This window comes from Somniosus microcephalus, chromosome 6, assembly GCF_052327205.1.
Source record: "Somniosus microcephalus isolate GS21.2 chromosome 6, FLI_Smic_1.0, whole genome shotgun sequence".
Taxonomy (NCBI): domain Eukaryota; kingdom Metazoa; phylum Chordata; class Chondrichthyes; order Squaliformes; family Somniosidae; genus Somniosus; species Somniosus microcephalus.
Window position 1 is genome coordinate 64,990,713 of NC_140992.1, and position 17,302 is coordinate 65,008,014.

Consider the following 17,302-nt stretch of genomic DNA (forward strand, 5'->3'; position numbering starts at 1 on the left):
TGTGAGAGAGAGAGCGATTGGGAGTGTGAGAGAGAGAGAGAGATTGGAAGTATGAGAGAGAGAGAGATTGGGAGTGTGAGAGAGAGAGAGATTGGGAGTGTGAGAGAGAGAGATTGGGGGTGCGAGAGAGATTGGGAGTGTGAGAGAGAGAGATTGGGAGTGTGAGAGAGATTGGGAGTGTGAGAGAGAGAGACTGGGAGTGTGTGAGAGAGAGAGATTGGGAGTGTGAGAGAGAGAGATTGGGAGTGTGAGAGAGAGAGAGATTGGGAGTGTGAGAGAGAGAGAGATTGGGAGTGTGAGAGAGAGAGATTGGGAGTGTGAGAGAGAGAGATTGGGAGTGTGAGAGAGAGAGAGATTGAGAGTGTGAGAGAGAGACTGGGAGTGAGAGAGAGAGAGATTGGGAGTGAGAGAGAGAGAGATTGGGAGGGTGAGAGAGAGAGAGATTGGGAGTGTGAGAGAGAGAGATTGGGAGTGTGAGAGAGAGATTGGGAGTGTGAGAGAGAGAGAGATTGGGAGTGTGAGAGAGAGAGACTGGGAGTGAGAGAGAGAGAGATTGGGAGTGTGAGAGAGAGAGAGATTGGGAGTGTGAGAGAGAGAGATTGGGAGTGTGAGTGAGAGAGAGAGAGACTGGGAGTGTGAGAAAGAGAGAGATTGGGAGTGTGAGAGAGAGAGAGATTGGGAGTGTGAGAGAGAGAGATTGGGAGTGTGAGAGAGATTGGGAGTGTGAGAGAGAGAGAGATTGGGAGTGTGAGAGAGAGAGAGATTGGGAGTGAGAGAGAGAGAGATTGGGAAGTGTGAGAGAGAGAGAGACTGGGAGTGAGAGAGAGAGATTGGGAGTGTGAGAGAGAGACTGGGAGTGAGAGAGATTGGGAGTGTGAGAGAGAGAGATTGGGAGTGTGAGAGAGAGAGATTGGGAGTGTGAGAGAGAGAGAGATTGGGAGTGTGAGAGAGAGAGAGATTGGGAGTGAGAGAGAGAGAGATTGGGAGTGTGAGAGAGAGAGACTGGGAGTGAGAGAGAGAGATTGGGAGTGTGAGAGAGAGAGATTGGGCGTGTGAGAGAGAGAGAGATTGGGAGTGTGAGAGAGAGAGATTGGGAGTGAGAGAGAGAGAGAGATTGGGAGTGTGAGAGAGAGAGTGAGATTGGGAGTGTGTGAGAGAGAGAGAGATTGGGAGTGTGAGAGAGAGAGATTGGGAGTGTGAGAGAGAGAGAGATTGGGAGTGTGAGAGAGAGATTTGGAGTGAGAGAGAGAGAGATTGGGAGTGTGAGAGAGAGAGAGACTGGGAGTGAGAGAGAGAGATTGGGAGTGTGAGAGAGAGACTGGGAGTGAGAGAGAGAGATTGGGAGTGTGAGAGAGAGAGAGATTGGGAGTGAGAGAGAGAGATTGGGAGTGTGAGAGAGAGAGACTGGGAGTGAGAGAGAGAGAGATTGGGAGTGTGAGAGAGAGGGAGATTGGGAGTGTGAGAGAGAGAGAGATTGGGAGTGTGAGAGAGAGATTGGGAGTGTGAGAGAGAGAGAGATTGGGAGTGTGAGAGAGAGAGAGATTGGGAGTGTGAGAGAGAGAGATTGGGAGTGTGAGAGAGAGAGAGAGATTGGGAGTGTGAGAGAGAGAGAGAGAGATTGGGAGTGTGGGAGAGATTGGGAGTGTGAGAGAGAGACTGGGCCGCGGCGGCCGCTCACCTGATGGCTTTGGGGCGGGCTCTGGGGCGGGGCTGTTGACGCCGCGGGGAGGTTTTTTGCGCGGCAGCTCCCGGCACGGCCCGCCGCGGCCGGTGACCTGGTGGCTTTGGGTCGGGCTCTGGGGCGGGGCTGTTGACGCCGCGGGGAAGTTTTGTGCGCGGTGGCTCCCGGCACGGCCCGCAACTCAAGGCCCAGGCTTCCCGGGCTGCTAGGCCGCGCCCGGCGCCGGCATAGCCGCTCGAAATGGCCGTCAAAGTAGGTGAGCCTCCGAGCAAAGGGCAGGGGATCACTTCATTTCCAACTGTTGCTAAATACAATTTAAAACTCAAATAAATTGTTATTTTCCTTAGTTCCCTAACACACAGAAAGTGTGGAAAAAAAACCGTGAAGAATCAAGATGGCGGCCACTCACCTCGGTTCAGAATGATAAGGCCCGCCCACACACGCACCGATTGGTCCACCGTCAGGTCACTGAACTGTAGTATTGGTCAATCGTCAAGTCACTCAACACTCAACTGTAGGATGGCCCGCCCGCACGCGCAATGAACCCGCCCCTGTGACGCAGCGATTGGTCAACCGTCGGTCAACTGTCAGGTCGCTCGAGCGTACGATTGGTCAACCTTCACGTCACTCAATGCTAATGAGCAAATGAGCGGAGCTTTTCCCATTTAATGAGCGGAATTTTGAAAGTTTTTGGGATACCGTGGGCACGATTTTTGTCTGACGGAAAAGTAAATACGCCTATGACCGGTCCGCAATCATAAGCTTTCTTTTGATGTGACGCGCGTGTAGGTACGCTCTATAACTTTCGAACGTATAGAGAACGGACAGACAGACAGAAGAGGTCTTTTATTTATATATACTAGCTGGGGGGGCCCGGCGTTGCCAAGGCTTTTTTGTAAAACAGCAGTTTACAGGGCCGCGCGGTTTACGGCTGGCCACTGCCGCTCTGTGTCTCGGGCCGAGCGGTTGTGAGGACCGGCCCGAGTGACCCCAACTCTGAGGGGGAGAGAGAGAGACTGGGGGTAGAGAGAGAGAGAGAATGGGGAGATAGAGAGAGAGAGAGAGAGACTGAGGGGGGGAGAGAGAGAGAGACTGGGGAGAGAGACGGGGAGAGAGAGAGAGAGACGGGGGAGAGAGAGAGAGAGTAGAGAGACTGGTGGGAGAGAGACTGGAGAGAGAGAGAGAGAGAGAGAATGGGGAGAGAGAGAGAGACTGAGGGGGAGAGAGAGAGAGAGTGGGGAGAGAGACGGGGAGAGAGAGAGAGAGACTGGGGGAGAGAGAGAGAGGGGAAGGGAGAGAGAGACTGGGTGGAGAGAGAGAGAGAGAGAGAGCGCGTGAGAGACAGATTGGGGGGAGAGAGAGAGACTGGAGGAGGGAGAGACTGGAGGAGAGAGAGACGGAGAGAGAGAGAGACTGTGAGAGAGAGGCTGGAGGAGGGAGAGTCTGGAGGAGAGAGAGAGACTGGGGGAGAGAGCGAGACTGGGAGAGAGAGAGAGAGAGCGCGAGACTGAGGGGAGAGAGAGAGAGAGAGACAGGGAGAGAGAGAAACTGGGGGAGAGAGAGAGAGAGACTGGGGAAAGAGATAGAGAGACTGGGAGGCAGAGAGAGAGATAAAGACACGGGGAGAGAGAGAGATTGGGGGGAGAGGGAGAGGGCTAGAAATTCGGTATCGCCCCGTTTGGAGAGGGAAGGAGAGAGAGACAGAGAGAGAGAGGGAAGGAGAGAGAGAGAGAGAGGGAAGGAGAGAGAGACAGAAAGGAGAGAGAGACAGAGAGAGAGGGAAGGAGAGAGAGACAGAAAGAGAGGGAAGGAGAGAGAGACACAGACAGAGACAGAGAGGGAAGGAGAGAGAGAGACTGGGGGGGAGAGAGAGAGACGGGGAGAGAGAGAAAGAGTAGAGAGGCTGGGGGGAGAGACGGAGAGAGAGAGAGATGGGGAGATAGAGAGAGAGAGAGACTGGGGAGATAGAGAGAAAGACTGAGGGGGAGAGAGAGCGACTGAGGGGGAGAGAGAGAGACTGGGATAGAGAGAGACTGGGGGAGAGAGAGAGAGAGAGACCAGGGGGGAGAGAGAGAGGGAGATGGGGGGAGAGAGAGAGCGACTGAGGGGAGAGAGAGAGAGAGAGAGAGACCAGGGGGGAGAGAGAGAGAGAGACTGAGGGGGAGAGAGAGAGCGACTGAGGGGGAGAGAGAGAGACTGGGGGAGAGAGAGAAACTGGGGAGATAGAGAGAGAGAGACTGAGGGGGAGAGAGAGAGCGACTGAGGGGGAGAGAGAGAGACTGGGGGAGCGAGAGAGAGAGACGGGGAGAGAGAGAGAGAGACGGGGGGCGAGAGAGAGAGAGACACGGGGAGAGAGAGAGAGAGAGAGATGGGGAGAGAGAGAGATGGGGAGAGAGAGAGTAGAGAGACTGGGGGGAGAGAGAGGAGAGAGGCTGGGGAGAGAGAGAGAGACAATGGGGAGATAGAGAGAGAGACTGAGGGGGAGAGAGAGAGCGACTGAGGGGGGAGAGAGAGAGACGGGGAGAGAGAGAGAGGGAGAGACTGGGGGAGAGAGAGAGACTGAGGGGGGAGAGAGAGAGCGACTGAGGGGGAGAGAGAGAGACTGGGGGAGAGAGAGAGAGATGGGGGAGAGGAAGAGAGAGAGTAGAGAGACTGGGGGGAGATAGAGAGACTGGGGAGAGAGAGAGAGAGAGACTGGGGGGATAGAGAGAGAGAGACTGGGGAGATAGAGAGAGGCTGGGGAGATAGAGAGAGAGACTGGGGAGATAGAGAGAGAGACAGATGGGGAGAGAGAGAGAGAGTCTGGGGGAGTGTGTGAGAGAGAGAGAGAGAGACTGGGGGAGAGAGAGAGAGAGAGACTGGGGAGATAGAGAGAGAGAGACTGGGGAGATAGAGAGAGACTGGGGAGATAGAGAGAGAGAGACTGGGGGGAGAGAGAGAGAGAGACTGGGGGGGAGAGAGAGAGACTGGGGGAGATAGAGAGACTGGGGAGAGAGAGAGAGAGACTGGGGGGATAGAGAGAGAGAGACTGAGGGGGAGAGAGATGGGGAGAGAGAGAGAGAGAGACTGGGGGAGAGAGAGAGAGAGACTGGGGGAGAGAGAGAGAGAGAGACTGGGGGAGATAGAGAGAGAGAGAGACTGGAGAGATAGAGAGAGAGAGACTGGGGTGAGAGAGAGAGAGAGACTGGGGAGATAGAGAGAGAGAGAGACTGGAGAGATAGAGAGAGACTGAGAGGGAGAGAGATGGGGAGAGAGAGAGAGAGACTGGGGGAGAGAGAGAGAGAGAGACTGGGGGGAGAGAGAGAGACTGGGGGAGAGAGAGAGAGAGAGAGAGACTGGGGGAGAGAGAGAGAGAGAGAGACTGGGAGAGAGAGAGAGAGAGAGACTGGGGAGAGAGAGACTGGGGGAGAGATAGAGAGAGAGAGACTGGGGAGATAGAGAGAGAGAGACTGGGGAGATAGAGAGAGACTGGGGGGATAGAGAGAGAGAGACTGGGGGGATAGAGAGAGAGAGACTGGGGGGATAGAGAGAGAGAGACTGGGGGGGTAGAGAGAGAGAGACTGGGGGGCAGAGAGAGAGAGACTGGGGGGGCAGAGAGAGAGAGACGGGGGGAGAGAGAGAGAGAGTAGAGAGAAACAGAATGGGGAGATAGATAGAGACTGAGGGGGGAAGAGAGAGTGACTGAGGGGGAGAGAGACTGGGAGAGAGAGAGAGAGACAGGGGAGAGAGAGAGAGAGAGAGTAGAGAGACTGGGGGGAGAGAGGCTGGGGGGAGAGAGGCTGGGGGGAGAGAGAGACTGGAGGGAGAGAGAGACTGGGGAGAGAGAGAGACTGAGGGGAGAGAGAGAGAGAGAGACTGGGGGGAGAGAGAGAGAGACTGGGGGGAGAGAGAGACTGGGGGGAGAGAGAGAAACTGGGGGGGAGAGAGAGAGAGAAACTGGGGGGAGAGAGTGTGACTGAGGGGGGAGAGAGAGAGACGGGGAGAGAGAGAGAGAGAGACTGGGAGATAGAGAGAGAGAGACGGGGAGAGAGAGAGAGACTGGGGGAAGAGATAGAGAGACTGGAAGACAGAGGAAGAGGCCCGGCCCAAGTCACCCCAGCTGAGTAGGCTGGGCACAGTGAAAGCATTGATTTCTTTATGACAGCACAAAAACTGCTCTGACATCATAGCAGCTCTTCGACATCATAGTCACTCAATGCTAATGAGCGGATAATGAGCGGAATTTTGAACGTTTTATGGATACCGTGGGCACGATTTTTGTCTGACGGAAAAGTAAATACGCCTATGACCGGTCCGTAATCGTAAGCTTTCTTTTGATGTGACGCGCATGTAGGTACGCTCTATAACTTTCGAACGTATAGAGAACGGACAGACAGACAGACAGAAGAGGTCTTTTATAGATATAGATATCAAAAAAAGCAGTGGTCCTAGCACTGACCCTTGGGGATCACCACTGTTTACCATCCTCCAGTCTGAAAAACAACCATTTACCACGACTCGCTGTTTTCTGTCCTTGAACCAATTTCTTATCCAAGCTGACACTGACCCTCCTATTCCATGAGCCTCAATTTGTTAACCAGCCTTTTATGTGGTATGTGTCAGTTGTGGCTCAGTCGATAGCACTCTCTAGGTGGGAGGGGCTAGGAGTGAGCCAGGTGTTACTGGTTGCCTGATTGCAGCTGGGAGTTGGAGGGAGTTTTGTAAAAAGTTGGTGGTGGGTTTTAGGGCCTTTTTGGCCCACAAAAACAGCCAAATGGCTGCTGAGGGGTCCGGAGTGCCGGGCCCCTCAGAGGACAATGTTCCCGAGAGGAATTTAATTAGGGAAGAAACTGTGGTGGGAAAGGGGAAAAAAAGCCCAAAGATTTGGGCCGGGACCCCAGGAGGTTTGGTAAAGAAAACACGGTGGTGGTGCAGTGTGAGGATAAGAAGATTCGAGCTTAGGATATTATCCAGGCAGTTCATGAGGACTGTGGCGAGGGAAGCTGCTTTGCCTGCCGACCAAAGCCAAATGTGGGATTCGAGGTGACGGTCAGTGGTCGTGAGGAGGTGGAAAGACTGTTACTCAGTCTGAAAGTTGGTGAGAAATTCTTGGAGGTGACTCTGCTATATTCAGAGGAGGTGGTGGTTTCATTTTTAAACTTGCCAGTTTACATTGAGGACGAAGTGCTAAGCAAGACGTTGGAGTCGTGGGACATAAAAATCTGTTCTGCAATAAAGAGGTATTATCCGGGAACACGGGTAGCAGATGGAACCTGGTACGTAAAGGTGCGGTTCCCAGAGGGGGTGAGGTCATTGCCGTACAGTATGAAGTTCGAGACACTGGAAGGAGTGCAGTACTTTCGTGTGCTGCATGATAACCAAGTAAAGGTGTGCTATTATTGTCTTGGACATGACCATCTTGTAAGAAACTGTCCAGACCTGTCTTGTTACAATTGCGGTGAGTCGGGACACATTGCTTGGAGCTGCAAGGTGGAGAGCTGTGGGGTGTGTCGTAAAGACCCCGCCCACTGTGAGTGTGTGGCAGAAGGGAGCGATATGAGTGATGAGGAGATGGGAGAAGGAGCAGGAGATGAGTGTGGAACGGCCGGAGGAGCAGTGCAGTCGGAGGACACAGCCGGTAAAATGAAGGAGAAAGGAGCACAGGAAGAGGCAGAGGATGGTGGAGCGAAGAACGGGATGGAGATAGCGGAAAACACGCTGAGTGCTGTGGAGGGGAACAAAGACAGCAGCGGGCAGCGAGGGTCGAGTGCAGACTCGAGCCTTAGTGCAGTTCGGCTCCCCCTGGGGAGTCTGGTGTCTGCGGGGGGAGAGGAGGCGGGAGTGGGGTGTGTGGTGGATGTGGGTGCTTCGGGGAGAGGCGGGGAGTCGGATATCTTGGTGAGCGGGAGGGGGCAGGATGGGGAGAGGGTGCAAGAGGCAGGAGCCTTAAAGGGACAGCAGGATGGGATCGGCGAGATAGAGACGTCAGAAGAGAACAATTTAGGTGCGCCATTGTCCCATGGAGTGAGGGAACAAGGTGCAAGGGTCAGAGGTGGTGATGTGGTCGAAGGGCACAGTGGGAGAAACTGCGATAGCAGGAAGACTCTCTATGGGAGATGAAGTGTCTGACGGGGAGCAGGATTATGTATCTGACGGGGAGCAGGCACAGGGGGTTGCAGAAGGGCTTGAGTGTGAGGAATTAGAGGGGGACAGAGACATGGAAGTCGGGGGTGGGGTGGCATCATGTGGAAAGGGAAAGGTTAGTGAGGGGCAGAAGGAGGGAGAAAGGGCAGCTCCTGGGCCCAAACTTAATGCAAGGAAGCGGCTGAAACAGCAGGGAGGGGTCAAACAGGAGGTGAAAAAGAGCCGGAGGCTGCAGGAAAAAGCAACAGCTGCCCGAAAAGTTGAGAAGGAGCATGAGAGGAGGGAAGAGCCAGAGATTAAATGATGGGGAGATTATCAGGCATACTTCCCTTCTTTGGAGCCATGATTACATTGGTCTCGATTAATGTGAACGGACTGAGGGGTGAGAAGAAATTGCAACAGTTGTTGCAGGGTTTTAAAGGTTCGGACTTGTGTCTGCAAGAAACCTTTTGGGATGAGGATATTCTAGAAAGAGTTCAGAAGGTTTGGAAGGGAGAAGTGTTTGCAAGTTGTGCAAACAATAACTGTAGAGGGGTGGCTGTTTTGGTGAGTCCGTCCATAAAAGAGAACGTTGCCTTGGTGGACAAGGACACTGAGGGGAGAGTTTTACGGCTAAGGGTAAAAATGGAGGGATTTAATTGTGATCTCTTTAATATCTATGCACCGAACGACCATTGCAAGCATTGCGAGTTTTTTCGGGGGTTATTCATTGAAGCGGCAGAGGTGGAAAATCCTTGTATAGTGGGGGATTTTAATGTATTTTTATCTCGGATGGACATTTCAGCCCAGATGACCTTTAAGGATGATAACTCCAGAGAGATGATTGTAAAAATGATGACAAATTTAAATTTGAGAGACTTATGGAGGGACCGGAACCCCATAAAAAGGGAGTTCTCCAGAGCAGGTTGGGTGGGTGATGTTTTAAAACAGAGCCAAATAGATTTTGTGTTAATGCGGGAAGGGTTAAGTTCGGAGGTGATGGAGATTTATTATAAAAAAGTATTTTTTAGTGATCACTCGGCTTTGGTTCTTAGAATTAGGAACAGCAGAGTTAAGATCGGTTCAGGGGTGTGGATTTTAAACAATCAATACCTGAAAGAAATTGTTTATAAAGAAGGGATTATAAATATAATAAAGAATGCTCGGAAGGAACCTTTGTTCTTGAAAGAAAGAAGAGTTTGGTGGGACAATTTCAAATATGAGGTAAAAGTTTTTTTGGTACGTTATGGGAAAAAGAGGGCGGCAGCTAACCAACATCAAGAGAATATAAACAAAAGGTTTACGGATGTCTGTAAAGCAGTTGACGGAGGGGATAAGGGAGCTGAGACTAAGTTCCGGGTGCTAAAGGAAGAGTGGGAATTATTGCAAGCTGAAAAATGCAAGGGGGCCATTCTCCGTGCAAAGGCTGGAGATGCATTGGAGGGCGAAAGATGCACTAGATATTTTCTAGAGCAAGAGAAGCTGCGACAGAGATTATCGTTAATTGAAGAGTTGAAGGTTGCGGAGAAGATCATTCATGAAAGTGGGGAGATTTTAGAGGCGGCTAGCAGCTTCTATCAAGAGTTATATACAAAAGAAGACATTTCCAATTTGGCGATGGAGAAGGTTATTGCTTTTATTGAAGAGGGTTTAAAGGAGGATGAGAGAAGCATGTGTGACAAAGAAGTAGGATTAACGGAAATAAAAGTAGCAATAAGTGGAATGAAGGGGGGGGAAAAGCCCAGGGTCTGATGGACTAAGTGCAGAATTTTATAAAGAATTTTTCGAGATTTTAAGTCCATTGCTCTTAGAAGTTTTTAAGGAAATTAAAATTGAGGGATGCCTGGCCCCATCTATGAGGAGAGGTATCATAAGCTTAGCTTATATAAAAATAAAGGGGATAGACGGGATCTGAAGAATTGGAGGCCTATCACATTATTAAATGTGGATTATAAGATCTTGGCGAGGGTTATGGCAAACCGTTTGAAGGAGGTGTTACCGGAGATAGTTTGGCCCTCTCAGTCCTATGGAGTCATAGGCCGGGACATCGCAGACTCTGTGGTCTCAATCCGAGATGCGATAGAGCTCATGGAAGAGAGTGGGAGGGAGGCTTATGTATTAAAGATAGATCAAGAGAAAGCCTTTGATAGGGTCTCTCATGAGTTTTTATTGAAGGTTTTGGAAGCATTTGGTTTCAAGGAAAATTTCATTCAGTGGAGAAGGATTTTTTATTCAAACATATTTAGCTGCGTTAAATGTAATGGTTTTTTATCCAAGTATTTTCCGATACAGAGATCAGTGAGACAGGGTTGTCCCCTGTCCCCATTGTTGTACACATTGGTAGCAGAATCATTAGGTTACATGATGCGAAAGAAACAAGGTGTAGTTGGGATTGTGGTCCACAGTTCTGGGCTGGTGTCGGTGATACACCAATATGCAGATGACACAACCTTAACATTGAGAAATGGGGAGTCAGTGAGGAAAGCTATGGATGTAGTGGAGGAATATTGTAGAGCTTCAGGGGCCAGAGTGAATTGTAAGTCCCAATGCCTGGTTGCAGGGAGGGGTAGGGGGGAATGGTTGGGGGAATGTCCCTTTAAGGTGGTGGAGGTTTTGGAAGTTCTGGGGATGCATATGGGGTGCAAGAAAGACAGGGATGAAGTGGATCGATTAAATTGGGAACCGAAGGTTATGAAAATTAAAAAGATTTTGGGAAGATGGGAAAGAATGTGGTTGAAAGTGCAAGGAAGAGCGACAGTGGTGTCTGCTCTCCTACTATCTAAGCTATGGTACTTATTGACGGTGGAGGATATTCCTGAGTGGGCGGGAAAGTCCATCCGAGAGGCTTGTGTGAGGTTTTTATGGGAAGGGAAACCAGCCTTGGTGGCATACAATACCATCATTGGACGGAGAAATCAGGGAGGACTCAATTTTCCAGATGAATGAATGGAAAGACCCTAGGCAAGACGGAGGGTCAGAGGGATCTGGGTGTGCAAGTACACAGATCCCTGAAGGCGGCGGAACAGGTGGATAAGGTGGTAAAAAAGGCATATTGCCTTCATTAGCCGAGGCATTGAATATAAGAGCAAGGAGGTTATGATGGAGCTGTATAAAACACTGGTTAGGCCACAGCTGGAATACTGTGTGCAGTTCTGGTCGCCACACTACAGGAAGGATGTGATCGCGTTAGAGAGGGTGCAGAGGAGGTTCACCAGGATGTTACCAGGGCTGGAGCGCTTCAGCTATGAAGAGAGACTGGGCAGATTGGGTTTGTTTTCCTTGGAGCAGAGGAGGCTGAGGGGGGACATGATTGAGGTGTACAAAATTATGAGGGGCATAGATAGGATGGATGCTGAGGAGCTTTTTCCCTTAGTAGAGGGGTCAATAACTAGGGGGCATAGATTCAAGGTAAAGGGCGGGAGGTTTAGAGGGGATTTGAGAAAGAACTTTTTCACCCAGAGGGTGGTTGGAGTCTGGAACTCACTGCCTGAAAGGGTTGTGGAGGCAGAAACCCTCACAACATTTAAGAAGCATTTGGATGTGCACTTGAAATGCCATAGCATACAAGGCTACGGGCCAAATGCTGGAATATGGGATTAGATTAGGCAGGGCTTGATGGCCGGCGCGGACACGATGGGCCGAAGGGCCTCTATCCGTGCTGTATTACTCTATGACTCTATATTGATTTGAAGAAGAAATCCTTTAGAATCAAATGGGTGAAGAGATTTCTTCAGAAGTCAAATACATGTTTTTGGAAGAGTTGTTTTGAGCATTTTTTAAAACGAAGTGGGATAGAAGGGCAGGGGATATTGTATATGGAATACAATAATATGTTTTTGAAATTGATGAAACTTCTCCCTAGGTTTTATAAGGGGGTTGTAGAGACTTGGGCCCAATTTTTAAAGAGTGTGTAGTTTATGCCCAAGGGGGCTGAGGAATTTTTAGAACAGCCCTTATTTTTGAACAGGTGGGTCAACATCGAAGGAGAGGTTTTATTTAATCAAGCTTTTATAAAAGCTGGGATTATATCTGTGAAAGATGTATTATACGAGGTAATTCCAGGTTGGTTGCCGGAAGCGATAGTGAGGGACATGGTGTGGGAGGAGGATCAGGCGGTAGAAGGAAAAGCAATAGGAAACATGTATGAGAAGATTGTGAGGGCAATGCCACAGGATTGGATGGAAGAAATAAATGTGGAAATCTCCAAAGGAAGGAAAATGCATCCTGCTTTTCCAAGCTTTGTACTGGAGAAAGGGGGAGAGTTGGTCCAATTTGACAACTGTAATACTCGAGATTTCTATGAGGTATTCAGAGAATGGAGATTCAAGACACCTGCTGGTCAGGAGTTTTGGCAGAGTATATACCCACAGCTGGACTTCAACAGGATTTGGAAGGGAGTGTGGCCGAATTTTAAATGCCCAGAATGGATTGAACTGGATTTCAAATTGGCTCATAACCGGATTTTTACCATGACGGTCTTGTGCAAGATTGGACAAGTGGAGGCGGCAACTTGCCCAATGTGTGGGACACGGGATGAGACTCTGTTCCATTTACTGGTGTTATGTCTGCAGTTAAATGACTTTAAGTACTATGTTCGACAGTTGTGTGAAGCTTTTTTGCTGGGTGGGGACCGAAGAGCGAGAATGGGAATCCCGTGGGACTCAATTTTGAGATGGGGATTGCAGGAGAGTCTGCCAGAGTCTAGCGGAGCGGCAATTCATTTAATGTTCAGTTTGGCTAGATTCGTGATTGTTTTTTAAGGGGAGGAGAATCAATCTAAAAGAGTATTTTAAATATAAGCTAAAAGATCATTATAAGGCTCTGTGGATGTTTTATTCAGAAAGGAATTTAAGGACAGTATTTTACAACCAATTTTTAAAGTACAATCGATTAATATATGTTACAGGTGACAAATTAAACTTCAGGTTTTGATGTTAAAATGTGGTGGCGGAATGGCTGTGCAGAGCGGTGGAATTGATTTGTATCATACAATGTAATGATCACGATGTTGTAAATGTTCTTAATGTTCAATAAAGTATAATATTTTTAAAAAGTGGATAGCACACTTGCCTCAGAGTCAAAAGGTTGTGGGTTCAAGTCCCACTCCAGGGACTTGAGTACATAAATCTAGGCTGACACTCCAGTGCAGTGCTGCACTGTCGGAGGTGCCGTCTTTCAGATGAGACGTTAAACCAAGGCTCCGTCTGCTCTCTCAGGTGGACATAAAAGATTCCAAGGCACTATTTCGAAGAAGAGCAGGGGAGTTATCCCTGGTGTCCTGGTCAATATTTAGCCCTCAATCAACATAACAAAAACAGATTATCTGGTTATTATCACATTGCTGCTGGTGGGACCTTGCTGTGCGCAAATTGGCTGCCGCATTTCCCACATTACAACAGTGACTAGACTCCAAAAGTACTTAATTGGCTGTAAAGCGCTTCGAGATGTCCGGTGGTCGTGAAAGGCACTATATAAATGTAAGTCTTTCTTTTTCTTTGTCAATCGCTTTCTTAAAATCCATGTAAACAACATCCACTGCATTCCTTTCATCAACCTTCTCTGTTACTTCATCAAAAAATTCAATTAGATTAGTCAAACATGATCTGCCTTTTACAAAGCCATGCTGTCTCTCCTTAATTAACTTAAACCTCTCCAAGTGCCTGTTAATTTTTTCCCTGATTATTGTTTCTAAAACCTTACCCACCACTGATGTTAAACTAACTGGCCTGTAGTTACTAGGGTTGTCCTTGCACCCTTTCTTGAACAAGGGCGTCACATTTGCCATTTTCCAATCCTCTGGCACCTCCCCCTTTTCTAGGGAAGATTGGAAGATTATGGCAAGCCCTTCCGCTATCTCCACCCCCACTTCCCTTAGCAACCTGGGATGCAAGCAGGCGACTTATCCACTCTAAGCATATCCAGCCTTTCCAGTACATCCTGCTCATCAATTTTCACCCCATCCATTACCTCTACCATCTCCGCTTCCACCGATATTTTGTCAGCAGCCTCTTCCTTAGTAAACATTGATACAAAGTACTCATTAAGTATTTTAGCCTTGCCCTGTGCCTCTAAGCATATATCACCTTCTTTGTCCCTAATAGATCCCACCCCACCTCTTACTACCCGATTACTATTTACATGCTGGTAGAAGATTTTTGGGTTCAAGTGTGAAAAGTAGAGAAGGTTGAGGGATACCAACTGCAGACTAAAAAGTGTTTTAAAAACAGGGAACAAGGTAGCAAGGCAGAGGAAACTGGGCTGGGAGTTCCTGGGTAGGAGTGTAGTGGCTGAATGAGTGGCCACCAATGATGTGAAACTCAAGCAGAAAGCCAATATTAGAGAAGCAAAGGGTACATAAAGAGATATAAGGCAGGAGAATAAACTGCCAAGTTAGCCAGGGGCATGCAATGCAGGGATCTGAAAACGTAGGTAAGAATTTTGAACTGAGCTCACGGGCATACAGATTGCTAGTGGGGCTTAGAGAAAATGGGGATGATGGTAGTATGAAACTTTGCGCAGGTGAGGATGCAGGCTGGAGCATTTTCTTGAATTGAAGCTTGCAATGGGTTGAGGCATGAAGGCCAGCTGAGAGAGCATTAGAGAAGTCAATCCTTACAGTGATGAAGTGATCAACTAGTGTTTCAGTGGTGGGCGGGTGGGCGGAGGAGAGAGGTACGGATAGAGGCAGGTAGTGTCGTATAGGTGAAAGAATGCAGCCTTGGCAATGGAGCGGTTGCGAGAAAGGAAGCTCTCAATTGGGTCAAGCAGTACACAAAAGGTTCCATTCATCCTGACTCAGCCTAAGGTGGCAGCCAGGAGGTTGATATAGCCAAGACCAGAGGCATATAGTTACTGGCAAAAGTGTAAAAGAATGGCTTTGATTTTTCCAAACATTGAAGTGGAGGAAATTTTGGCTCATTGGATTTTAATGTCAGATAGGCAGCTGGAGAATGTTGCAAGATACTTTGGATTTATGGATGAAGCAGAGAGGTAGAGTTGGGTTTCATCTTCAAATCCGTGAAAGTTCACTCATGCTTCCATGATTTGGCCAAGGGGTGGCATGGTGAATAGTGAAGAGGGGAAGACCAAGATGAGGCTTCAGAGGTACAACAGAGGTGATTATGCAGGCAAAGAAGAAACCATTAGAGGCGATGTAGAGTCCGCATTGCGACAGTTCCGAGGGAATCAGGAGCGAGCAGTGCCTTAAAGCTGGATGGCAGAGGAGAGATGTTGGAGGAGGATGGAATTGTCAACGGTGTCAAAGGTGACAGAAAGTTTGAGGGGAGACAAAAAGTAGCGAAGACAGACTCCTATTCCTGGTGGGACAACGGCATGAGAAGAGAAGATTTGTAGCTTCCTTTAATTTTTTTTAAAAACTTGCCAATATTCCCTTCCTATTTTGAAAGCCAGGATACATTTCCACAGATGTGATCGCTTCATGGTACCTCACTTGAATGGCCATTCAGGTGCGAGCCCTGACAGTGAGTGTTGGTGGTGTTTTTGGCCACTTGGGGCATCACAACTGAAACATAACATCAGGTTTATCTGTAGTAAAACCTGTGTGATGGTGTGATCTACATACTGTATCTAATCTTAATGTATATGTGCTATGTAGGGGCATGGTGCAGCACTGCTACAACAAGCTATAACTACAATTAAATTGGAATTTACGTATTTAAAAGCTGCTGCAAAGAAAGGCAGCAACATTTATTATATTTACACCATGGCACAAAACATGTGCTTCTTAGTGTTTCATTAGAGGTACATACAACATTGGTCCTTGCCCAAATCCACACTCCAATCTCTCCAACAAATATTGTACATATGCAAAAATCTTTGCTTGAGAAGCATTTAAATTTGTATCTATTCGGCATTTGTGAAGAACAATGCTTCACAGATACATTAATCAATAACATGTGTATGTGGCTGTGACATTTAAGGAAAGACCAAATGTACCTGGCTTGTCTTTTAGTAGCTGCAAAAAGCAAATAATTAGAAGGCATGCATTAATGCTAATAGAAGGATAACATTTCTTTGATATTTTAAGTCATACGATTTCTGAGCTGACGCTATGTTTAAAACTCCTACATATATGTCAACAAAAATGTGAGCTCAAAAAAGATTGTTTCAATAATGTTTTGTGGAGGCATTAAAAAAATTGCTAGTCAAATACTGTGGAAGAGTCATTTTAAAGCATTCAAGTAAAAAATGATAAAATGTCAATAATAAACAATAAGACAAAAAGGCTGACAACTAAGTGCTAAAAATCTGCACTTCAAAAATATATTAAAAATGTACTTTAGAAGGGAGGAAAAATTAGGCGGTCGTTGTCATGCATATTGGTTTGGCGGCAAAAAAATACCTTCATCTTCTGCGCCATCATTATCACCTAAATCATCAGCCTGTTTCTTTGCAAGGGGACCTAGGATTAAAAATGAAGAAAATGGAGGAAAAAAGAGAATTCAAGAACATACATGACTGCAGAAAATCTAGAAAATATCATTTTAAAACATTTCTTCAAAAATTGAAATGTAAAATTGCATTTGTTTAAAAAATAGCAACAGCACAAAATATCTAAAAATGTATAAAAAGATAAAAATCCTAAAAGGCATTTCATATTTAAGAAGGGTTTTTTAAGTTACAGCAAAAGCTTTTCAATCACTTTGAATAGAAGGAATTATGTACCAATTACAAAAGGAAAAACTGTATCAGTATACCCACCATTTCAAGAAAAGAGAAAAAAGACTTAAACTCCTTTGTTAATGACTAACCTGATCAACCCATTACACAGGTTGCAATATCAAAAGTGCCAAGTCCCTTTTACATTGATCAAATATTTTCCAGAGGTTTCATTCAGATATTAGAGTATTGTGCTCTTGAATATCTTTTGAATGCAGATCACAAAATACAAAAAAACTGGAAAAATTGCTGTTTCAAGAGATAAAAACTGTGGGATATAATGCAAAAAAGGGTTCTCAAAGTCATCAATTTCAATAAATTCATCATAAATGAACTTAGGCAGGAATATTTTTCAAAGTCATTATCTATGTTTGACATACCCTAAAATATTGTTTCCCTCTACATTATACTGCACCATAAACTTACACTGCAACCATTCAGATTTAACTTAGGAGTGAAATGATTGGTAAATTTATTTACTATAAAAACACAAGGAGGCAACAAATTAATATAGACCTGGTATTAATAAAAAGTCAACCAAAATAATTTGTACATTTTCTAGAGGTATGCAAAGTATCAGCATTTAAATGAGATACCAATATAATATCTAATTATATAGTGTATGGGTCGAATATCACAGTGACAGCAGCTGTCAATCTGACTTTTTAAATCATGTTTGGTTCATTTTACAAGTAGTATACTTTTCAACTGTAAATCATAGAATTGTACCATAATGTAAACGGAAATATTTTTAATTTCAACCCTTTGTTTCAATAATAACTTCTAGATATTGTCTACATAAAAAAAATAAGTAGCAGAAAGTTGAAACTTAGTGGAAGC

The 17,302-nt window shown here is 47.0% G+C and overlaps 1 protein-coding gene across 5 annotated transcripts in view; it reads right to left on the reverse strand.

Annotated features, from left to right (window-relative positions):
- The window catches only part of nlgn1 (neuroligin 1), a 798,160-nt gene that overhangs the window by 641,069 nt on the left and 139,789 nt on the right, over positions 1-17,302 (reverse strand). For 4 of the 5 annotated variants that reach the window (XM_085990297.1, XM_085990295.1, XM_085990296.1 and 1 more), the window contains one exon: positions 16,146-16,205. The exons of the other annotated variant lie outside the window; for it this stretch is intronic. In XM_085990297.1, coding sequence (XP_085846423.1) covers positions 16,146-16,205 — 60 coding nt within the window. The remainder of the gene's footprint in view (positions 1-16,145; positions 16,206-17,302) is intronic. 5 annotated transcript variants of the gene reach the window in all.